This window comes from Cetorhinus maximus, chromosome 20, assembly GCF_964194155.1.
Source record: "Cetorhinus maximus chromosome 20, sCetMax3.hap1.1, whole genome shotgun sequence".
Taxonomy (NCBI): Eukaryota; Metazoa; Chordata; class Chondrichthyes; order Lamniformes; family Cetorhinidae; genus Cetorhinus; species Cetorhinus maximus.
In genome coordinates this window covers 47,270,073-47,295,965 of record NC_135898.1, presented here as the reverse complement: position 1 = coordinate 47,295,965, position 25,893 = coordinate 47,270,073, and the positions used below count along the sequence as shown (strand labels likewise).

Below are 25,893 nucleotides of genomic sequence, written 5' to 3'. Positions count from 1 at the left end.
AACTGGGAAATGGCCATTTCAAGGATTTTCACAATGATGGCGAGGCTCTCCATTGTGGTAAAAATCTGAGCCTATGTCATTAATATAGATCAAAAATGCACTGGTCCTAACACCAGCCCCCTGGGGAATTACACTATAAACCTTCATTCAGTCCGAAAAACAACTTTTCAATACCACTCCATTTCCTGTCATTCAGCGAACTTCGTATCCATGTAGCGATTGTCCTTTTTATTCTATGGGCTTCAACTTTGCTGACAAACCTGTTATGTGGCACTTCATGTGACCTCTTGGAAATCCAAGTGCACCACATCACCCTTATTAACCCTCTCTGTACCTCATCAAAAAACTCAAGCAAGTTAGTGATTTGCCCTTAACAAATGTTGGCTTTCCCCTAGTTAATCCACAGTTGTCCAAGTGACTATTAATTTTGTTTTGAATTATCATTTCTAAAAACTTTTCCACCACCAAAGTTAACCTGACTGGCTAGTGGTTGCTGGGTTTAACCTTGCACCCCTTCTTGAACAAGGATGTACCATTAACATCTCCAGTCCTCTGGCACCACCACTGTCTCTAAGAGGATTGGAAGATTATGGCCAGTATCTTCACAATTTCCACCATTACTTTCCTCAGCGTCCTTGAATGCATCTCATCCAGGGCTGGTGATTTATCAACTTTAAGTGCAGCAAGCCTATCCGATAACTCCTTATCAATTTTTAACCCTTGAGTGTCTGAACTACCTCCTCTTTCATCATTACCTCTGCAGCATCTTCATCCTCAGTAAAGACAGATGCAAAGTATTCATTTACTATCTCAGCTATGCTGCTTCCCTCCATGAGTAGGTTCCACTTTTTGGTCCCATATCGACTCCACTCTTCCTTTTACCTTTTATCATTTATATGCCTATAGAAGACTTTTGGATTCCCTTTTATGTTAGCTGCCAGTCTTTTCTTGTCCCTTCTCTTTGTTTCTCCGTTTTTTTTCATTTCCGCTCTGAACTTTCTAGATTCAGCCTGGTGCTCAATTGTATTATCCACCTGACATTTGCTCTATCTTACTCTCTATCACTTTCATCATCCAGGGAGTTCTGAATTTGTTTGTTCTATCTTTTCCCCTTGTGGGAATATATCTCAACTATACTCACCCTGTCTTCTCTTTGAAGGCAGCGCACTGTTCTGGTACACACTTACTGAGTAATTTTTAATTTCAATTTACCTGGAGCAAATCTGTTCTCATTCCACTGAAATTGGCCCTCCCCCAATTAAGTATTTTTATTCTGGATCACTCTTTGACCTGTTCCATAACCAACCTAAATCTTATGATACTATGATCACTGCACCCTAAATGTTCTCTTACTAATGCTTGATCGACTTGACCCACCTCATTCCCCAGAACCAGAATCAGCAATCCTTGTTGACCAAGAAAATACTGATCTGGAAAATTCTCCTCAATTTACTTCATAATCTCTTCTCCCTTTCTGCCCTATTCCCTATTACTATCCCAATCCATATTAGGATAATTGAAGTCCCCCATTTTCACAACTCTATAGTTCTTGCACCTCTCTGTAATTCCCTTTCAAATTCATTCCTCTATATCTTTCCCGCTACTTGGTGATCTATAGAATACACCCAGTAATGTAATGATACGTCTATTTAGTTTCTTAGCTCTAACTAAATAGATTATGTCCTTGACTCCTCTAGGAAGCCTCTCTCTCCAATGCTGTAATAATCTTCATTTTCATTACTGTTACTCCACCACCTTTCTTTCCTTCCTTATCTTTTCTGAACACCTTGTATCCAGGAACATTTACTATCTGTCCTTTTTGAGTCAGGTCTCCAATTTTTGGCACAACATCATATTCCCACATGGCTATCTACAGCACCAAACATAACTGTTATCAAAACCATCTTATGACCAATCACATAGCATTTCTTAATAGCAGCAACACATATATGGTAAGCATAAACATCGATCGGTACTTTTTGAACAATGGTGCTAACTCAGAAATGTTATCTTTATGTAATTTTCCTACATACAAATAATCATTTACCATGGTTTGCTTCATTTTGTCTTTGAATGCTGTATTCTTTCAGCAAAGTAGTTGCTTACAAATCAAGCATGTGGGTCTTCCTTCATGTCCACAAAAAAATAGGAAATTAATTTAATAATTCATGTGAATGCTCAGTATTTACCTACTTAGCACAGTGTGACTTGGATTATCAGATGCACAGATTAAGAGGGGAAGTACAAAAGTTACAGTGGAGGCAATTGTTGGAAATGAATTTTTTTTATTTTTGATAAAAGCTAGGGTTTTTGTAATCAAAGTCCTGAAGCTAACAGTAGTTGTTTGTCAAATGAATTGATGGCATGAGTTCGGCTGAGGAAAAATAGCTACTATATTTTTAAATTAAAACTTTGAATTGTTAGTCTCCCATCACTATTAGTAAAGGAGATGGTGAAAATAAAAATATTTTGAATTAAAGCATCTGCATCTCCAAGATTCACAGATTTATATCATTAAAATTCCAGTCACCAAGACAGTCATTCCTCCAACCACATTTTTCAGTTGTTCCATTTTGGATACCCCTAGACCACAGTTACAGTCACAATAATTATGTAGTTGTAACAAAATTATTGACAAATCAGAATTTTCCATTCAAATTACAGAGTGCTATTATAGCAATCTGCATATTAATTTGCCGAATTTTCTGCTTTTATTTCTATTTTGAAGAGTGAATTGTTTTAGCTCTGCCTTTTCTGGATGGACTTACTTTAAAAACCTTCTCAACAATTTGTATTTATATAGTACCTTCAATATAGTAAAATGTCCCAAGCTACTTCACAAGAGTGTTATCAAACAAAATTTGACACTGAGGCACATAATGAGAGATTAAGGCAAATGGTCAAAAGCTTGTTTTTAATGTGTCTTAAAGGAGGAACAAGGGGTAGTAGGGCTGGGAGATTTACAATGGGAATTCCAGAGTTTAGGACGTAGGCAGCTGAAGGCATGGCTGTCAATAATGGTGTGATTAAAATTGGTGATGCACAAGGCTGGAATTGGAGGACCACACTCAGAGGGTTATAGGGCTGAAGGAGATTAGAGAGATCGGGAGTGGTGAGGCCATGGTGGGATTTGAAAGCAAGGATTAAAATTTTAAAATCAAGGGGTTGCTTAACAGAGAGCCAATGTAGGTTAGCGAGCACAGATAGGTGTGCATGACTTGATGAGAGTTGGGATATGGACAGCTGATTTTTGGATAATGTCTTATAGAGGGTAGAGTTTGGGAGGTCAGCCAGGATTGAATTGGAATAGTCAAGTGTAGAGATAACAAAGGCATAGATGAGGGTATCAGCAGAAGTGGAGTCAGGCAATGTTACATAGGTGGAACTAGGTAGTCCTGGTAATGGTTCGGATGTGTACTTAAAAGCTCATCTCAGGGTCAAATATGACACCAAGATTGCAAACAGCCTGCTTCAGCCTTAAACAGCTGTGAGGGAGAGGGATTGAATTGATGACTAGGGAACAGAGATTATGGTGAGGATTGAAGACAATGGCTTTGGTCTTCCCAGTTGGAGGAAATTTCTGCTCATTCATCAAATTTGAGAGGGTAGAGGGATTGAGAGGTGGTGGTGAGGTAGAGCATGGTGCTATCAGCATACATGTGGAAACTAATGTGTTTTCAGATGATGTTGCTGAGGGGAATATGGGAGGTGGCCAAGGATAGATGGATCCTTCAGGGAACAGCAGAGGTAACAGTTCAGGAGAGAGAAAAACCATTGCAGGTGATTCTCTGGCTATGACAGGATAGGTAAGAATGCAACCAGGCAAGTACAGTCTCACCTAGCTCAATGACAGTGGTGAGGTGTTGGAGGGTGGAGGCATGGTCAAACATGTCAAATGCTACAGATAGAATGAGGAGGAGGGGGGCATAGTTTAGCTTTGTGACTGTCAAATAGAAGGTCATTTGTGACTTTGATAAGAGTTGTTTATACTGTGGCATGGGCAGAAACCTAATGGAGGATTTCAAACATTGAATTAAAGAGAAGATGGGAATGGATTTGATAGGCGACAACACATTCAGGACTTGAGAGAAAAGGTTGGAGATGGGTGGTTGTTTGAAGGGGTGAAGGACTTTTTCAGGACAGGGGACTGGGATATCAAAGGTGGAGGTGAGCATACAGTTGAGCAGATTGATAGCCGCAAAAACGTCATTGTAAATGGAGAGCTAAAGTCAGTTGGGATTTTGAAAATGCAGTTTTAACTAATTTTTTCACCCAAGGGGTGGACAAAGCAAAAAATGGAGTTGGGAGGGGGGGATATGTGGAGGGTGATACAAGGAGGTGGTCGGAGATGACCTTCTGTATGATTTTCCTTATCTTACTCTTCCAAATTGAACATAAAAAGGAAGTGCCTAGGAGGCAAAATGCTGCAAGTGACATACTTTAGAATAAGTACTGTAGGATCCAGATTATCACCTATTCCAAAAATAATTTATACCTGGATCTAATAAGCCTAGAATAAAGGCTAGTTTGACTTTCTAAGCAGTCTATGCAGGATTGATGGGCACACGAGAAAAATAATCAAATCCACTGATTTACATTTTGGACAAAAATATTCAAATCATCTCAATAGCATGTCAGTTCACAAGAGAATACATAAGAGTGAGATGCTGTTCAATGAATGACTGCAAAGATGATACTCAAAAATAATCGAGAAAAATATTCCCCCTCACCAACTTTTTTAAAATATTCGTTCATGGGTTGAGGTGCTTGCTAGGCCAGCATTTATTGCCCATTCCTAATTGCCCTTGAGAAGGTGGTGGTGAGCTGCCTTCTTAAGCCGCTGCTGTCATGTATTGTAGGAACACTCACAGTGCTGTTAGGAAGGCAGTTCCAGGAGTTTGACCCAGTGACAGTGAAGGAACAGTAATATATTTCCAAGTCAGGCTGGTGTGTGACTTGGAGGGGTACTTCCAGGTGGTGGTGTTCCCATGCATCTGCTGCTTCTAGTTGTTGGGTTTGTGGGTTTGAAAGGTGCTTTTGAAGGAGACTTGGTGAGTTTCTGCAGTGTATCTTGTAGATGGTACACACTGCTGCTACTGTGCGGCGATGGAGGGAGTGAATATTGAAGGTGATGGATGAGGTGCTAATCAAATGGGCTGCTTTGTCCTCAATGGTGTCAAGCTTCTTGAGTGTTGTGGAAGTTGCACTCATCCAGGCAAGTAGAGAGCATTCCATCACACTCCTGACTTGTACCTTGTAGATGTTGGACAGGCTTTGGAGAGTCAGGAGGTGAGTTACTCACCTCAGAATTCCTAGCCTCTGACCTGCTCTTGTAGCCACAGTACTTATATGGCTGGTCCAGTTCAGTTTCTGGTTAATGGTAACCCCAGGATGTTGATAGTGGGGTATTCAGCAATGGTAATGTCGTTAAACATTAAGGGGAGATATTTCAATTCTCTCTTGCTGGAGATGGTCATTGCCTAGTACTTGTGTGGCACGAATGTCACTTACCACACTTATCAGCCCAAGCCTGATTGTTGATCGGGTCATGCTGCATATGGACACTGAAAGGGTTAAACAATTTTAGTTAGAAGTGTCTTTTAGCAAAAATAAAATATAAACAGAAAAACAGAAGGGGAGAATAGCAGATGTGTTTTAGACAGGATAAGAAATGAGACAGATAAGCTAGTAAACCAAAGAACAAGGCCAGGGAGTGGGTGTTGAGATCAGGGAGGCCCAGACCCCTGCACAATCAGCAAGCTATGGTGGAATTGCATGGATGAGAATAATGCTTGATACATGTACACAGGGGAAACAAGTAACTGAGACTGGAGAAGCATGTGGCTGGAGAGGCATATGATTGTAAATTGACAAGATTAGAATATGTGTATGTGACTCAAGGTGTATATAAGGAGGGAACACCTGTAACTCTGTAGAGTACGGTCTTGGACTGCCCAAGGCTGTCTCTCCCTACATACACTTGAATGATTAATAAACAATTGTGGCCTGTACCCGAGTTTGCTGATGGTTTGTTGAGGTGAACTACAACAGACACTGACTGCTTCAGTATCTGAGTCATCGTGAATGGTGCTGAACATTGTGCGATCATTCGTGAACATTCCCACTTCTGACCTTATGATAGAGGGAAGGTCATTGATAAAACAGCTGAAGATGGTTTGGCCTAGGACACTATCCCGAGGAACTCCTGCAGCAATGTCCCCGGACTGAGATCATTGAACTCCAACCATAACCATGTTCCTTTGTGCTAGGTATGACTCCAACCAGTGGAGATCTCTACTCCCTACCATCCCCCCACCCGCCCCGCTCACGTCACCTCTGGAGCTCAGCTCTTTCGTCCATGTTTGGACCAAGGCTGTAATGAGGTCAGAAGCTGAGTGGGCCTGACAGAACCCAAACTGAGCATCAGTGAGCAGGTTATTGCCGAGTAAATGCCACTTGTTCGCATTGTCAATGACACTTTCCATCACTTTGCTGATAATTGAGAATAGACTGATGCGCCGGTAATCAGCCAAGTTGAATTTGGCTTGCTTTTTGTGTACATGACATCCCTGGGCAATTTTCCACATTGCTGGGTGGGTAATAATGTTGTAGTTGTACTGAAACAGCTGAAATCTCATCGTTCAGCATGCTTGAAGCTCGGTCTGGGCTACGAAATCTGTGAAATCCTGAGTGAGGATCTGACAGTAAAGGCAGAGGTGTCAAGCCTGCCATTATTTTGGGGGTTTATTGTTGAGAGTATGGTGCATGCCTCCCCTCATCTCCCAGCCTGACATGAGCAGTGGCGGGCAGAGCTTGTGATATAAAATTAATGCATACAGCCTCAATTTCCATTCTCTTATTCCCCATTCATATAGCAGTGGAAACAGTCTTTCATTGCTTTCACAGTAAAGGCCCAGGTTTTACTCACCCTTACTGGCTGCTCCTCTTGGCACCACTGCCATTCACTATGTTGCTGCTGCTCCTGGCTCTGTAGGAAATACTGTCTACCATAGCCTTATTCCTCTATCCTATCTCTCCCACCTCCTTCCCCAAGCCCCTGACCAATCTCTGAGGTCAGGATGCTGTCATTCAGGCCGTCGTGTCTGAGCTGGCTCTCCGAAGGAACAATTTACCTAGTGCCACTATTTGACGACTCCCTGTAGTCCTACACATTCTTGTTTTCAATTACCTCTTGAATGCCTCTTAATTAAATCTGCCTCCACCACACTCTCAGGCAGTACATTCCAGATCCTAACCACTTGCTGCATGAAAAAGTTTTTCATGTTACCATTGTTTCTTTTGTCAATTACCTTAAAACTGTGCCCTCTTGTTCTCAATCCTTCTGCCAATGGGAAATTTTTCCCAGACCCCTCACAATTTTGAATACCTCTATCAAATCTCCTCTCAACCTTTTCTTCTCCTAGAAGAACAGTCCTAACTTCTCCAACTTATCTACATAACTGATTCCGGGGATGAGGAACTTCATTCTCGTGAGTCTTTTCTGCATACTCTCTAATGTCTTCACATCCTGCCTAAAGTGTGGCACCCAGAACTTGGCACACTACTCTAGTTGAGGCAGAACTAGTGTTCTGTACAAGTTTAACATGACTTCCTTGCTTTTGTACTTTATGCCCCTATTAATAAAGCCTAAGATGCTGCAAACTTAATTAACCACTATCCCACCCTGTCCTGCCACCTTCAATGGCTTATGCACAGAGGAACCCAGGTTCCTCTGCTCCTGCACCCACTTCAGAATTGTATCATTTACTTTATATTGCCTCTCCATGTTCTTCCTCCAAAATGATAACTTCAGACTGCTCGGCATTAAATTTCCTCTGTCCCTTGTGTCCCATTCCACCAGCCTATGTCCTTCTGAAATTCGACACAATCCTCCTCACATTTCACAATGCTTCCAAGTTTTGTATCGTCTGCAAATTTTGAAATTGTGGCCTTTATGTCAAGGTCTAGGTCATTAGCATATATAGGGGTCCTAACACTGACCCCTGGGGAACTCCACTATAAATCTTCCTCCAGTCTGAAAAACACTCATTAACCACAACTTTGGTTCCCATCACTCAGCCAATTCTGTATTTATGTTGTTACTGTCCCTCTTATGCCGTGGGCTCTAACTTTGCTCAAGTCTGAGAGATATTTTAGCAAATGTCTTTTGGAAGTCCATGTACGCCACATCAACATTACTCTCATCAACCTTCTCTGTTGCTTCTTCAAAAAACTCCAAGTTAGTTAAACATGATTTGCCCTTAACAAATCTGTTCTGCTTTTCCTTAATTAATCCACATTTGCCCAAGTGACTATTGATTTTGTCATAGAAGTGGGAACAGGGAGGTAAAGGTTCTGTTAAAATTTAAGAACAGTTCTCCAGCAATGTTATTAGTACTCAGAAGATTTCAGAGCCCATTTCAGGAAACTCTACAATTCTAAACACAGCATAGACTAGATGAAACTGTTCTACAGGCAGTACATTCAATGTCCCTGGTTGAGCTGTACGAGTGTTAAGATTCAGGGTTTCCCTAATGCCGGAAACAGATAATATTGATTACTGACTGGGCTAAGAAAAATAGAGCCAACCATTCGGGATTGCTGTTTAGCCTAGAATTACTTTGTTCATGTGTAAACCTATTAGGAAAACCAGTCATGCATATTATACCTTTCAATCCTATTTTGATTGATATCTGTAATTATTCTGAAGCTACCCCTATTTTGGCACCAGTTTGGACTTCATATCAACGAAGGAATTATAACTGCCCAGTATCTTTAACAAATGATCACTTCACAAGGTTGTTGAATGAGCTAGGGTTAACATGCGAGTATCTGAATTGACATACAGCAGAAGCTTTTCGTCACGGATGCAGTTTCCAAGGTTCCAAGTTAGAATTATTAGTTGAGATGCGAACTGGTTTTGAAATGCAGATAAATAATTATTCTACTATTATTGAAATCTGTGTTTGGACCAGCTGTTTAGTTTTAATTTGCAATAACCTGAAATATATGATCTGTTACTGTTACTTGACCATCAGATGGCAAAATTACAAGTGTGTAAAGCATCTCTATTGTGTCTCCTGGTTCCCATAAGTTAAAAATGATCACACTTAAGATTCAAAATGCAGCTTCATCAACTGTACTTCTTTCAGCTCTCCATGTGACTGGTAGACTGATACATTGGCCCATAACTTCTGAACTCCCGGGGCGGGGGTGATATCCTGGAGGTACACCAGGAGATGCACTGGGGGGCCCACCCAGAAGTTCCCATGTAAGGACTGTCCGGGAAGTTCAAACTTCTGATGGGCAATTACCCTGCATCAGGATTGGGGGCTTTGGAAGGCTCCGACTGTCTTACCAAAAATAGTTATCCGGGAAAAGTTAGAAGAATTAAAGCTACTTCCAATTCCTGGGTAGCTATACTAGAGAGAAATAAAAAAGAAAATTACAGACCAGTTAGTCTAACGTCAGTCATGGGGAAAATGCTAGAGTCTATTATAAAATACGTGGTAACAGAGTGCTTGGAAAGCATTAACAGGATTAGACAAAGTCAGCATGAGTTTATGAAAGGGAAATCATGCTTAACTAATCTACTAGAGTTTTTTGAGGATGTAATTAGTAGAATAGATAAGGGAAAACCAGTGGATGCGGTGTATTTGAATTTCAAGAAGTCTTCCGATAAGGTCCCACATAAGAGGCTAGTGGGCAAAATTAAAGCACATGGGATTGGGGATAATGTACTGGCATGGATTGAGAATTGGTTGACAGACCGGAAATAGAGTGTGGGAATAAATGGGTCTTTTCCGGGTGGCAGGTGGTGACTAGTTGTGTACTGCAGGGATCATTGCTCGGGCCCCAGCTATTCACGATATATATATAAATGACTTGGATGAGGGAACCAAATGTGATATTTCCAAATTTGCTGATGACACGAAACTGGGTGGAATTGAGAGTTGAGGAGGATGCAAGGAGGTTTCAGGGTGATTTAGACAAGTTGTGTGTGTGGGCAAACCCATGGCAGATGCAGTATAATGTGGATAAATGTGAAGTTATACACTTTGGTGTGAAAAACAGATAGACAGTATTATTTAAATTGTGATATATTGGGAAATGTGGATGTACAAAGGGATCTGGGTGTCCTTGTCCACCAGTCAATGAAAGTAAATAGGCAGCTGCAGCAAGCAATTAGGAAGGTAAATGATACGTTGGCCTTCATTGCAAGAGGATTTGAGTTCAGAAGTAGGGAAGTCTTACTGCAGTTATACAGGGACTTGGTGAGACCACACCTGGAGTATTGCGTGCAGTTTTGATCTCCCTACGTAAGAACGGATAAACTTGCCATCAAGGAAGTGCAGTGAAGGTGCACTAGGCTGATACGGGGATGGCAGGACTGTCGTATGAGGAGAGATTAGTTCAACTGGGCCTGTATTCACTAGAGTTTAGAAGAGTGAGAGGGGATCTGATTGAAACGTATAAAATTCTAACAGGGCTAGGCAGACTGGATGCAGGGAGGATGTTTCCCCTGGTTGGGGAGTCCAGAACCAGGGGCCACAGTCTCAGGATACAAGGCAGGCCATTTAGGACTGAGATGAGGAAAAATTTCTTCACTCAAAGGGTGGTCAACCTGTGGGATTCTCTACCACAGAAGGCTGTGGAGCCTGGGTCAGAGGGTATATTCAAGAAAGAAATTGATATTTTTTTTAGATATTAGGGGCATCAAGGGGTATGGAGAGAAAGCGGGAATATGGCATTGAGATAGACGATCAGCTATGATCATATTGAATGGCGGAGCAGGCTTGAGTATCGAATGGCCTACTCCTGCTCCTAGTTCTACTAACTGCCCCCACCCCCCAACTACAACTCCCTCCTGACCCATCCTACCTCCCCCACTGACCTCCCGACTATCCCCCCCCCCTCCATATTACCCGCTGACCTTCTCCCTGGCTTCTCAAAAGTGATAGGGGCATTTAAACGTACCTGCTTTATAGCTGCTAGTGCCGTAAAAAAAGAGGACGTGGCTTCCTTTCCTCTGACTCACTCAACAGAAGGCCTTTGCAACCCGCTGCACTGCATATTTCTCACCCAGCCCGAGTCAGAAGGTCGGGCAAGAAGGGTGAAGCTGAATTCTAGTGTAAGTAAAAAGGAGCGAGTGGCAATCCAACTGTGAATGCCATTCCTCAGAAGTTTTGGTTCATTGTCTCAGCAGATAATTGCAGTGCAGCAGTGAATGTGGCTCCTGGGATTTATACTTAAATAATAATTAGTGCCTAGCTCTTTACAAATAATATATATCATCAGCAGCATAAAAGATTCATTGATTACCCTGAACATATTACGCCCAGATTACTTTGAGCGTAAAAATCATGTGGACATGTGAAGTGTACACCTGTGGAGATGATCCTTTATGCCAGGCACCAGAAAAGAGAGTCTGAATCACAATAATTATAACTGTCTGTAAATATGTGAATCTGGGTCAGAGGACCCCAGCATAAAATGTTTTTTTTACATCTATAACAAAGTCTAACAGTTTGGACATCTGGACTCCAGTGACATCTGGAGAATTACACATGTGCTATATTCATCCACATTAAAGGCAAGATTTTCCTGCAATATAGCTCTCCAGGAGGGGCTGGATTTCCTGACTTAGATCATTTACATGACTCGAGGATACCCTGGAGCAAGGACTAGCACATGTGGAAGGTCACTGGAAAAGTCAGAGGTAGCTGTATGCTGTTTAGGTCTCAAGAACCAGGACCTTATGGGCTGTTAGCTTTGATTTTGTGGGAGATCCACTTCATATATCAGTCCAGTGAACTGATGCCCCATCCCTGCAGGCTGTGCCAGTGGCAGGATGCAGATTCATATCTATGTGCTGCTGAATTTTGTTGAGTTATTAGGTGCTTCAGTGGTGCTGCACACAGGGGACTTCCCAAGACTGATCACCCTAAGTCTACTTGGTAGTGGCCTGAACAGCTGGATGGTTATGTATCTGCTACTTCCTGCTGAAAGACCCAAATAGCATGTTTCCAAAAAGGAAGTAATTAAAATTCATCGCACCTGCTTTCATTAGACAAAAGAGTTATGCTAATACCTAAATCAATAGAAATTCCATACCACAATACAGTCTGCTAGTAGCTATTGAAGAAACGTCCAGTGCCACATGTCTTTTAATAAAACATTGTTCAGTACACCAGAAAGCTCTGCAAAGACATTGTTGAGTACACTAGAAACCTCTGCAGAAGTGTAAAAAATGCACTAAGGAAACATAGTTTTACTATTACTGATTTTTGATAGCATTTGCCTAAAAATATAGATCAGCCCCACATAATAAAATGGACGGTGAGAAGTATGTAGGCAAGAAGAAATGCCAATGCACTGCCCCTAATTGGGAATGACAACCAGTTTTCCCTCTAATTTATTTGTTTTGCGTGACCTTATTGTTGCACTGAGGTCCCTTTAACATTGCTGTGCAACCACACAAGTGTATGTTAACGGGAACATTCGTTGTGCACAGTTGTTTGTGGCATTGTGCATTACATTCTAGATTATACACAATTATCCACCTTAAAGGGAACATTGATGACAACTGGGTCTATTTGCTTGTTGCCCCACAGGATCAACTATTGAACACTTACTCATATATTGCTAAATATCCTATTTAGAGATCAAAAAGATGACCCAATTGAAAGTAATGTAAAACTGAAAAAGCACACATTTGAAGGCACTTGACTTCATACTTTATTTACATATGAAACTGGTATCTAGTGGTATTAGCTGTGGACTGTTTCCCTGCTATTTACAATTAATTTTCATATACATTACATCTGTAGTCAGTATGAAATCTGTACAATAGAAAGCAAGGTAAAGAATTTCATTCAATCAAATGAAAGGATATATAAATAAAAAAATCTTATAATTCAAAGTATTTTGCACTCAATTTGTGGTACACTATTTATGTAACATGCCAATTCCTTTAGTAGAGACTTCAAAACAAACTAGAAGATAAAAATTCCTACACAATTCATTTTTATACTCCAATAAGATAATTTGAATACAGGAACTGGTTTAGCTAAGAATACAAGAAAATAAAGTACAAATCCTTTCAAATAAAAAAAGAAACAGAAGTGTAAGAAAGTATATTTTGTAATTTGCACACAGAGACAAATCTCAAATTTACACAAACGTGTCACCAAATTCACTGCAGAAATTACAAGTCAGGTTAGAAAAAAAGCCTGATAATTAGCCCTCTGCCCTTTTGTGATTACTGACAAATAATCTCACTTTATCTTTCCATTGTGAGCAGACAACAGTCCTGAGCAATGTATTAGTACACACTGCTACAGTTTGTAGCTGTCATCAGTTTTCATCACCTGATTTGAAATAAAAGTTATTGAATGTTATCATGGTTACATTCCAAGACTTGTGCAAAGCACTATGCCATTTTGGAGTTTTCTGTATTGCACATCATAAAACATATACAGTTACGAAAGTCAAGCCCACAGCACCTGTCTGAGGACAATCACAAAGGCTTCATTAGCTGAGAGACACTGACTTTTAACTGTCGTAGTACAATATTTGGAAGTTTAACTTTGACATTCTACCATTCTGTTTGCAGTTCACCCTGGAGTCCTGGAAGTGATACATTGCTATCCCCATTGTTGAAAGCACCAGAAAAGCAGCAAATTACTGAAATGAAGGTCAATAAAAATATTTGTAGTACAGTTCAGTAGTTGAATAAAAAATGCCACAGTAATTGAATATAAAAGATCATTCTCAGGTTTGCAAGAAACAGGAAATGCCTGGAAATATTAAAGAGGATGCTGTGGAATATTTCAAAACCAAGCACTTCCAAGGCTGCTAACAGAACTGGTGGTTCTGTAAAGTAGAACAGTACTGATTTTGATGCTCTCTCAGCTTTGTCCTTTTACTTCAGAATCTTAAAAAGCAAAATGACCACAATAAGTAGTAAAAACCAGCTATTTCCCAAATAGGACTATCACTAAAACGCTACACATAATGGAGGAAAGTAATTCAAAATCCATTTGGTCCACATTAGGTAGTTTCTGGGAATCAGCTGGCTTCAGAGGTACTCCGCGCACCAGAAACATGGTACAGATAAGCGCTCAGAAATTTTACATATCAGTTTTCCATTCACTAATAAATGAACTACTTTGCACAGAACTCGATTTTTCCATTAATACTGACACTAGTGTAAACATTTCTTCATTTTGTTGGACGTAAGTCATGAAGGATCAACTGCACCATAACACTCTTCCCATGAATGGGGATAACACACACAGATCTTTGGGTCATTCGCAGTCCAACAATATTCAGTCCCTTAACTCCAACAGCCATCAACTTTAAGGAGATGCACTGAAGAAATTTCCATAAAGTATTGCTACACCATTAATTCTATCAAACTCTTTCTCACTGTCACAAAGATCAAATGTCCTCAAAGTAACATTAACTTTTCAAGGCAGGACAATGATTTTTCTCAGTTTCCTTGTTTTCCTTCATCAGTGAAGCAAACACCTGCAGATTATAAAAGGAAAGAATGAGGTTTTATTTACAAATGACCCAAACTCTGAGTCTGACTTTCAAATTAACTCGAGAATGGAACTGCATTGGTGCATTAATGTTTCTGTAATTGTGTACTTAAGGACTCAAAATGGAAGATAAAACCTTCTGTCAATCCTGAATTTAGCAGACTCAGAAACAATACAGTGAACTTAATGAAAAAAGTCTAACCCTTGCTAGAGTCTACCCTAGGCAATATTGGAGCCTGCTCCCAGGTTGGTTCCACAAAATATTGTTCTAAGAACTTGTCACAAATACATTCTATGAATTCATCCTCAAAGCTGCCTTTGCTAACTTTATTTGTTCTGTCTATATGAAGATTAAAATCACCCACAATTATTACTGTATCTTTCTTACAAGCCCCCATTATTTCTTTGATTTATACTCTGTCCTATAGTGAAACCACGGTTAGGGGTCCTATAAGCTACACCCACCAGTGACTTCTTCCCTTGCTATTTCTTATCCCAACCCAAACTAATTCTACATCTTGATCTTCCAAGCCAAGATCAGTTCCCACTACTGTATTGATCTAGTCTCTGATTAACAGAGCTACTCCACCTCTTTATTCCTTTCTTCCTATCCTTTTGAAATGTCAAATACCCTCGAATAGTCAGTTTGCAGTGTTGGTCACCTTGCAACCACATCTCTCTAATGACTATCATATCATACCTATTTATCTCTATTTGTGTTAGCAATTTATTTACCTTGTTACAAACGAAATTTCACCCTCTTCAATTAATAGAAGAGATGTAAGAGTTTATCAAGGAGTTAAAATAATGTCAGAAGCTAACCAGGAGAACATTGATACAAAAACCTTAAGAAGGAGCATGAAAATGGTAGCATAAGAGATTGCCAGTCTATTAATGTTCATAGAAGTGAAGTGAGGTCATATTATGTAGATCTCACTACAGCATCAAAACTTCAGAAATTGATCCACAATTTAGACATATCATGAAGAAATATTAATGTCTATAATATTGGAAATTATTTTTTAAATTGGACTTGTAGTAGGGTGTGTGTGTGTCTTAATTGGATTAAAGCCAGCTAGTCTGGGTGCTTTGGTGTATAGTAGTTTTGAGATGTTAATTAGATAAACATAAGTTAAAAGGTAAAGTGCAATTTGCATTTGCTGAATAAGCCATTCAAAAGAATAGGTAAAATCTTGCACCTAACTGGGAGATGCCAAACAATGTGTTTATATTACTAATAAAATTGGTGGAATGAAAGGATTATAGTTAGAAGATGTGATGTTAAAAGCCTAGGATACATTTAGAGGGAAAGCTAGGTATAAACAGAAAGGAGTTTGTGTGTGTAGGTCAGAGGCATTTAAGATCTAACCAGCCTGTAAGGCTACAACTGTGTCTGCAAAGGAACCTCATTTTAAATTCGTAAGGTCAAATGTGCTTTGCCTGGTGTCAGTTTAAGTCTATGGGTTATTGTTGCCTTGAAGATTTACCTAGGAGTGATTAATTTGGAGATTTGTTTAAAAGTTTTAGGGTAGTAATTTGTAGACATGTGCATACGTGTTTAATGTGTTGTTAATTTAAATGTTTAATTTAGTTTTATATAAAAAACCTCGAGATTTGGTGGCTTTCTTCCTGAATTCAGAGCTCAACTCCACATGCTAATTGAAAATATAGGTTATGACTTGTTCAAGTTTCCTTTTGGGATTTAAACAACTCAGCCTTTACCAACTGCTGTGTCATAACAGATAACACACTAGTATATATTCCAAACTAGTAGCATATCTTGTTCTTGAGAATATGTAAATTAAGTTTTGCTCTTATAGTTTGTTATAAGTGACTGCTGATTGCTGAGACAAATCAAAGCCTGTGTTGCTGCTGAAATAAAGGCCTTCACATATCAAACATTTTCCACATTAATTATGCATTCTGTACTAGTAAAAGTGTTAAACTTAATATTCCATCTCTTAATTTTTCGTTTCCTCACCTGTGTCCATTTTTTGTTACTGCTGTGCATCTGAACAGTAGTGATGCAAGCAAAAAGTTTTTCTGATGTGATATCTTCAGGCAGTTTGGTAAGGAATTGAGCTATATGAATAAAGTCCATTTGCACTAAAATGTCCTCATACAACTTGAGGATGCCCAATGCTGTTCGAAAAAGGAACTCTTCTCCATCCCGGCAAAAGACATCCCAGACTCGACAAGCTAGGTCGAGAGGCAGTGACTTACTATAGAGTGTAAATATCCTATAATTTAAAGAGTAGAACCCAAATTAATACAGTGGCTGCTATAGTCACAATTCTAACAATTGCTACATGAAGTAGTCTGTTTTATGCATTATAAATTGTGTATATATATGCATGCAGGAAATGTAAACTAATTTGGTGATTAGTTTCGCTGAATGATTTCAAAAGGTTAAACCTTTACTCTGGACATCAATCTGTAAACAAATATACTACACAGTGATCCTAAACTGCAAAATTATTACTGGAAATTCAAAATATAAACAAATGATTAGTGCACTTACCAGTCTATAAGGTAGATATCTGGAGTCAAGTTATTTTTCGTAAAATGTGCAAAGAGCTTTGGAAGATTTTCTTCAAAAAACACTTCAAATGATGCAAAATATTTCAGCATCTGAGTAGAAGAATTTTTTTTTTTTTAAAGAGTTCAGTTGTTGAAGTAAACAATATTTTTTAAAAATCTGTCAACCAATTTTATCATTTTCATGATAAAAAAATACTTAAAAAAAAATATTTGACTCGAAAGGAATACTCAGCATTGGCTCACATTAATCAAGCTTTGAAACTTTATCTTATTTGGCTTTTAATTCCAATTAAATTAAGACTGGGGTGATTATAGCTAGAATACAAGTACACAAAAACAACATACAATGACACAAGAATGCTAGATACCAGTTTCATTGTAAAACTGAGTTGACTTGAGCACTTACAATAATCACACATTGTGGGAAGTTCATTTCGTTAAATGAATAGAGTTCACATTGGGAAAGTAGTGCACTACCATATGATTCAGTTGCAAATGTTCCTTGGAGTATTCCTTGGATTATTTTTCTGCAGCTTTTCTCCTACTGTCCCACGAAGGTGTTCACCTTTTTGAGGTATCTTTCCACAGGTGCCTTGCTTAATTTTTACTGGACCTAGACAATAAGTGTGTTGTCACACTATTTGACTTATGGGAGGGATGATCCAGCCTGGAGTTCTCTCTCATACTTTCCAGGAGAGGTCATGAAGTAGAAAAAAAGAGGAAGAAAACCTGACTTTGATTCCCCCTAGCCCAGAGATGCATAGGTCATTAGCACATCCCCATTTTTACCACAGCAAACAGCTACAAATTTAAAGATAAACAAAGAATGAAGTGGAACCTCTCTGTTCTAATGTGCCATTACTTCATTGTGTTGGATACGTTGTTACTGAGCCTTAGGGAAGCCATGTTCTTTCAATTTTCAAGGATTTTTCCCCATGTATTTTTCATCACTGTGACCTGTTGCAATCCAATTTACCTTCCCTCCACTTAATATCCAGCATGCAAATTAAGTTTTTAAATGATGAATTCATTAATATTTGGGTGACATGTTCAATACATGCTTTCTCATGGTATAGTATATGTGCTTCCAGGTGGGTTTTCCCATGCTGTGCACCTCCGATCACAACGGCAGTAATAAGTCATAGATTAGCATCCTTCCTCCCACAGGGATGAAGCAAATGAGAAAAAGCACAATAAATGCATACACCATCTTGTGGCTCCTCAGCAGAGAAATGAGTGCAGGTTTTTCTAACAGACAATTATGTCACAAATAAGACATGTAATAAATTCTTCTGAATTATCAATTGTAGTGTTGTTTGGTCCCACTGCTGGACTTACACACTTGACTATTTTAAGACATTTGTTGAAACATGGGAATGGATGAGGAATATTGTAACTTTAAGAAAAAGGATAGGCACTGATGCTTAAAATGCCATTTTAAACTGATCCAACTGTGCATGTTACAGCTATTAAGATTCTACAGCTTGAGCAGACATTTTTCCTATAGTACTTCTGAAACAAACTCAATTCTGGTGTCATAGACCAGTTGTCAGTAGCTCCACAGTTGATTTGATGTTGCATCAGTCCTTCCACATGCAGACAAATAGCATATAATCTTGTCATCTGTTTCAGACATCTGTGCACTGCAATGCCCTTACCATGCTATGATCCACACGGAAAAATGCCAGCTGACAGGGTTTGTTCAATAGGTTTGCAAAAGCTATAAAAGCATCCGCTTCTTCCAAATTAAGGATGAGCACAGCAGCAACAAAAGACATTCCTTGGACCTGCAGGAAATAGCATGCTTATGATTAATCGTTATATTAAAATTTATGAACTTATGAGCTGGCTTCTGCACTGCTGATAATGTACAGAATTTCATGCAATCACTTTCCTTCCTTCATAGATGATTTTACCAGTTGCATTTCCCTTTATGTTTCTGCTACAAAGTAGCTTATAATCTGTTCCAGCAACAGGCAGCCAAGGGTCTGTTTTCTCCTACCCTGGGGAACACAACTGGAGTAACAGACTGGAGGGAGGTAATCGCCATTCATAGTCACAGAGAATATCTCAGTGCCTTTGAGAAAAATCTAGCAACAGTGCAGAGCTATGTTCAAGGTCAGTTAGGTCTAACAAATGCTGCAAGGTGGCAGATCTTGCTCTATTTAAGAATTAAGACACAGCTGACCTGAAAAGTCATCAAATTAAGACCTTAATATTCCACCTGCTCCTCAGGATATCATAACATAGTGTTGATTTGGTACTAAGAATTGTTGCATGGGAAGTGTTGCTTATGTTCAGCCATTCAGCAAAATTCACCAGTTCTTTTCTGATTTACCATCAGCCTCATGTTACAATAATGTTCTTCAAGATATGGCAGTGTAATGGCTATGGTACTGGACTAGCAACCCAGAGGTAGCGAATTCAAATCCCACCACAGAAAATTGTCAGATTCAATTCAATAAATATGGCAATTTGTGGACAAGCACCAGAAACAAATGACCACGGGAAATGCCAGATTATTGTAATATCCTTCATGGAAGGGAACCTGCACCTCTACCTGGTTTGGTCTACATGTGATTCCATTCCCATATTATTACAAAGGTTAAAAGCAAAATACTGCGGATGCTGAAATTCTGAAATAAAAACAGAAAATGCTGGTAAAACTCAGCAGGTTTGACAGCATCTATAGAGAGAGAAACAGAGTTAATGTTTCAAGTCCTTATGACTCTTCTTCAGAGCTAAAGCAAAGTAGAAATGTGATGGAATTTATACTGTTTAAGGGGGCAGAGCAGGGAAAGCAGGATAGGTCAGTGATGGGTGGGGGCTAAGGAGAGATTGACAAAGATGTCATGGATAGAAGACAAAGGGAGTGTTAATGGTCATGATGAAGACTTAAGGTGCTGATAGTGGCATAAAGGTATGAAAGCAGAATGTGTTAATAGCAGAACAAGGATCAGCATTCTGAAACAACAACATAGAACAAGTGGCAGATGGCCCTTTTTGGGGTGGGGTGGGAGGGTAAAAAAGGAATAGAAAAGGGGGGGGGGTAAAAAACGGGGATAAAAAGGAATAAATGAATAAAAATGAAAATAAGTAAAAGTTTTGCTTCTCAAAAGATTAAAGGAACTCATACGAGTTTACAATATGTCAAGGGTATACTATACAACTCTATGAGTAGATGTGAATTAATTCCAGAATGCAAGATTCATGGGTTATTTTATAAAGGAGTTGACCAGGACCGCTTAAAGGGGTAGCTGGTGCCTCTGAACACAAGGAGGGGTAAACAATAAGCTAGTAACAAGCAGCTTCACTGGTCTACTAGCAACATTCTAGCTATGATAAATAATATATTAAGGAAGCCTTACAAAACTATAATAATATAGCAATGGTTTCTAAAGGCCACGGACCTTTAGAATGGATCAAAAATATCAAAATCTTTGCATTCTATTAGTTGGAATTTAGGTGGCGCAAAAGTGCTTTGCAAATATTACCTTTGTGCTTGAGTTTGTCCTCAAAATATAAAACGTATGCATATGAATGCCACTGCTTCACTAAAGCTCCATTTTAACAAATAGGAGAATGCTTTACAAATAGGTGTGACTTGTAAACCAGATTTTACAAATACATTATTGCAAAAGGTCAAATACTTACATATCCCACATCAGGCCTGTAGCAGGTATATGCCCCAAGGACACTATGCAAGAGATCGTGATATGGTCCACCCTTCAAATATAACACAAGACTTTCAGATCTGATTAACAGGAATTACAGAAAAATACAATGAACACTGTTTCTTTGGCACAGTAAAATTCTCCCATTCACCCTCCCTGAAACTGGCTGACACTACCCTCCCCAATGGCTGGCTCATGCCTCAATCATACCATGACTACTGATTTGAATTTCTCTCAGCAACTTTGCCCCTCACTCTCCCATTACTGGCAGCCATTGGCATGTCCGAATTAATTGCAAGGATTTTGCAGCCAGAGATATAGCACACTGAACAGCATGCCCTCCTGTGCCCTTCTCTTCCATTCCTCCTCCTCTACCCTATCCCTCCCTTTCCCCCCCCACCTCTCTATTTGACTTGAAAAATAATTCAAATTGATCTCGACGATGTATGTGCAAAGCTACAAAAAGCTGGCTAGTAGTACGCCATAAATGTCAAAAAAATTCAGCCAGCCTGCTAGGTTTACGGAAGCTAAAAGTTTGCAAGGCTTAACTTTAAACAACATTCAACCTAATATGAATACGAAATGGCTTGGGAAGTGAGCTGGAATGTGGGCTTGAACTGGGTGGCTGAGGGAAAAATATTGCCAAAGTCTTAGAGGGCCAAATGGCCTGTTTCCGTGTTGCAACATCCCACGATTGATACTTTGATTGCTCTTTTGATTTGTCGATACATTACAGAAATAGGCATTCCCCTGTTGTGATTTCACCATCGTGAATTCTCTCTCTCTTTCAACATGGCTTAACTGCTATATTGGTGCTTGCCATTTTATGATGTTTATGACTTGCACAGTGAACACTTTTCAAATTCAAAAATATCTCACAATACACTTTCATCAAAAGTCCAAAGAATTGTGATGAAGATCGAATTGAAATGACCTGGAATCAGACTGGCAATGTAGAATGTATTCCTCACTTTCATTTCCCTCAGGACAGGAATATGCAATTACAAGGCTTCTTTCATAGGATTATCATTCACAGTTTAACAGAAAAAAAAACTGTTGGCCAAATTACAGAATCAATTACTTTTTTGGTGATTTTATAAGGGAGATATCAATGATTAACCTTGAGTGATGATATAATGTAAACCAATTTAAACCCTCAATGTGTCTCTCCCCCCCACCCACCTTAAACCAATTTATATTTCTCCCTTCTTCTAACTATGCTTCAGTTCTGCCGAAGGGCCATGAAGGCTCGAAACGTTAACTGATTTCTTCTCCACCGATGCTGCCAGACCTGCTGAGTTTTTCCAGGTAATTCTGTTTTTGTTTTGGATTTCCAGCATCCGCAGTAGCTTTTAGCTTTTTGTTTTTATAATTGTATCTCAGCCATAGCACACTCAGCTCTGCGTATAAAAATCTAGGCTGATACTCCAGTGCAGTACTGAGGGAGTGCTGCACACAAAAGATACAATCTTTCAGATCAGACATTAAACTGAGACCTCTCTAACTCAGCTCTCTAAGGCAGAAGTAAAAGATTCCATGGTGCAATTTCAAAGATCAGGTGGGTTTGTCCTGGCCAATATTTATTTGTCAATCTCTATCACAAAACTAGATTATCTAGGCATTGTCACATTGCTGTTTGTGGGAGATTGCTATGCGTAAACTGGCTGCCGCATGTCCCACATTACAACAGTGACTACACTTCAAAAGTACTTCATTGATGGTAAAGCGCTTTGACATGCCCTGAGATTGTGACATGTGCTACAGAAATACAAGTCTTTCTTTCTATCATTGTGTGGCTGTACTGTTTTAGCTCTTCCACTGCAAAGAGATTTTACCAACACATTCACATGAAAATAGTGCCCATTTAAACAAACCATTCCTGTGTCAGAATTATCTGGAAATTGAACTGACCTTTTTCTATTCAGAAATCATTTCTCCATATTTCATTTACTTTGCATATTATATCTGATAATTACAGAAAATTACAAAGATAGGGAATTATGGTGCAAGTCCTTCCTAATTTGATTAAAAACAGACTACTTTATAAAAGTGAGGTCCAACAAATTGAGTTCAATCTTAACTGATATGCTTAGTTCTCTTTGAATGCATTCTTTCAGAATCAGTCTAATCTTCACATTTTGTCCAGACAATTTACTCAAAATAGATTTCACTAAAATATTGAATTAATGTCAAAATAATTATCCAGCTCCTCACACCCCGCCTCCTTTAAGGACTCCATCCCATTCTCTCAGTTCCTTCGCCTCCGTCGCATCTGTTGTCTTGACGCTAACTTCAAAAACAGATCCTCTGACATGTCCTCCTTCTTCCTTAACCGAGGTTTTCCACCCACGGTCGTTGACAGGGCCCTCAACCGTGTCCGGCCCATCTCCCGCGCATCCGCCCTCACGCCTTCTCCTCCCTCCCAGAAACATGATAGGGTCCCCCATGTCCTCACTTATCACCCCACCAGCCTCCGCATTCAAAAGATCATCCTCCGCCATTTCTGCCAACTCCAGCATGATGCCACCACCAAACACATCTTCCCTTCTCCCCCCCGGCGGCATTCCGTAGGGATCGTTCCCTCCGGGACACCCTGGTCCACTCCTCCACCACCCCCTACTCCTCAACCCCCACCTATGGCACCTCCCCATGCCCACGCAGAAGATGCAACACCTGCCCCTTCACTTCCTCTCTCCTCACCGTCCAAGGGCCCAAACACTCCTTTCAAGTGAAGCAGCATTTCACTTGCATTTCCCCTAACTTAGTCTACTGCATTCGTTGCTCCCAATGCGGTCTCCTCTACGTTGGAGAGACCAAATGCAAACTGGGCGACCGCTTTGCAGAACACCTGCGATCTGTCCGCAAGAAAGACCCAAACCTCCCTGTCGCTTGCCATTTTAACACTCCACCCTGCTCTCTTGCCCACATGTCTGTACTTGGCTTGCTGCATTGTTCCAGTGAAGCCCAACGCAAACTGGAGGAACAGCACCTCATCTTCCGACTAGGCACTTTACAGCCTTCCGGGCTGAATATTGAATTCAACAACTTTAGATCTTAAACTCCCTCCCCCCATCCCCACCCCGTTTCTTCCCCCTCCCTTTTGTTTTTTTCAATAATTTATATAGATTTTTCTTTTCCCACCTATTTCCATTATTTTTAAATCTACAACTAATACCTTGTCAGTCTTTCCAGCCCACCCCCACTAGAGCTGTACCTTGAGTGTCCTGCCATCCATTCTTAATTAGCACATTTTCTTAGATAATATCACCACCTTCAACACCTCTTTGATCCTTTTGTCTGTGACATCTTTTGATTATCTGCTCCTACCACTGCTTGCTTGTCCCTACAACCACCCCACCCTCAACTTCTCTTCCCGCCCCCCACCTTAAACCAGCTTATATTTCACCCCTCTCCTAACTATACTCAGTTCTGTTGAAGGGTCATGAGGTCTCGAAACGTCGACTCTTTTCTTCTCCGCTGATGCTGCCAGACCTGCTGAGTTTTGCCAGGTAATTCTGTTTTTGTTTTTAATTATCCAGCAGTTGGTTTTCATTGCAAATCCCTAACCATAAGCTGCTGCAAACATACAAGGAAGGTTATGAGGTTTTATGTGCTTTTTAACTGTTTGACAGATGTGCACACATCTGGAACATCCTGTTTGGTTAATAAGCAAATTATTTTCAGTCAATCGCTATATTTCAAACTGGCTTGTTTGATACAACTTGGGAGTTATTGTCATTATTATACTCAGTAAAATTTGCAAACCTTTTGGAAAATGAAGAGAGAAGGGAATGTACGGGAGATGTCCAGCTTTATCAGTTCAAGACTGGCCTCTCGATCAGCCTGCGGTGCTCCAGATTCTGGAAATCAGCAGTAATAAATCATTACTGATTGTAGCTGGCATTGCACCTTATGTCTTAACTGACAATAGAATTCATTTTCTGTGATGACATTTTTCTACATGAAGTTGGTAAAATGGTCAAAAATGTGTTGGCTGCCTATTTTAATTAGATCATCATATTCTAAATGTGCATAATTTCCCAGGTCTGTGAATTATTTTCTCATACTTATGGCAAAAATGCTAAAAGGAAACATTTACTTAGGTTACAGCTTATATTTGACTTAGAGGGATTTATTTTCTTTGTCATAGCTCCAGCATCTGCCACATGAAGTCCTGGTACCTGCAGCAGATAGAACATTACTAGCAGTAGTCACTAGAAATTTCATTTTCTAAAATCAACCTAAATTTACACAACAGCAAAAACAGATTACAGATGACAGTGATCACATTTAATTTTGCATTTGCTGCCATGCACCAGAGGAAAATGCAAGATCATGATACTGCAGAGAAGATGCCCACATATAAGACTAAAACAACCAGATAAGCCAGCATGACATTATATGCACAATCAAGGAGAACAGGTCAACAATGGTTCACCACCCACAGTTCTGAATTATACAAAGGTATAATTTGCTTTCAAAACCCAATAACTCCTTTAAAGATTATGATATATGATTAAACAATAGCTTAAAACATCAAGACATAGTAGGAACAGGATGTTACATTCTAGTACATAAAAAACAGAAACTATTTAATGAGGAAGCAACAATAACTCAACTAAACATGGATATTAAATATCATTCTTAATCACTACTTGATTATAAAAAGGAAATGGAGCAGTACCAACAGTTTGAACAGCTTTGAGTAAAATGCTTGATGTGTTGATTATCTATCCTTTGGTTTGGTCTGATTTAATTTACCATTTAAAATGCACTACCAACATATTTAATGTTTAAATATAAAGGCCCAAAGCTGTAGTTGCTTGGTATTGCAGGCTGAAAAGCAAGATTAAATGCTGACATCCAAGTTAGTCATCCACTCTATGGCCTCTAGTATTAGGGAGTGAGTAGAAGCTATTCTTGCATGTTTGGATAGTTTCTCCAGTTGCATGTCACTTCATCTTCCCTTTATATAGCACATGGCTGCAGCACCTATATGAAATTATGTTGTGGTTCAGTGCCCCCTATTTTTTTCCTGCATGGTGAAGCCAAGTAGTTAGCCTGTGGGGTTCATGATCAGATCCGGATTCTTCACTCCATTTGTTTTCTATGTTCCCCACAACCTGACATTA

At 39.6% G+C, this 25,893-nt stretch overlaps 1 protein-coding gene across 6 annotated transcripts in view; it reads right to left on the bottom strand.

Annotated features, from left to right (window-relative positions):
• Window positions 1-12,720: 12,720 nt before the first annotated feature.
• The window catches only part of tbc1d12b (TBC1 domain family, member 12b), a 114,050-nt gene continuing 100,877 nt past the window's right edge, over window positions 12,721-25,893 (bottom strand). For all 6 annotated transcript variants that reach the window (XM_078565996.1, XM_078565997.1, XM_078565998.1 and 3 more), the window contains 6 exons: window positions 24,527-24,621; window positions 20,742-20,813; window positions 18,746-18,874; window positions 17,068-17,177; window positions 16,528-16,786; window positions 12,721-14,532 (listed from right to left, as the gene is read on the bottom strand). In XM_078565996.1, coding sequence (XP_078422122.1) covers window positions 14,464-14,532; window positions 16,528-16,786; window positions 17,068-17,177; window positions 18,746-18,874; window positions 20,742-20,813; window positions 24,527-24,621 — 734 coding nt within the window. In that variant the 3' untranslated portion in view covers window positions 12,721-14,463. The remainder of the gene's footprint in view (window positions 14,533-16,527; window positions 16,787-17,067; window positions 17,178-18,745; window positions 18,875-20,741; window positions 20,814-24,526; window positions 24,622-25,893) is intronic.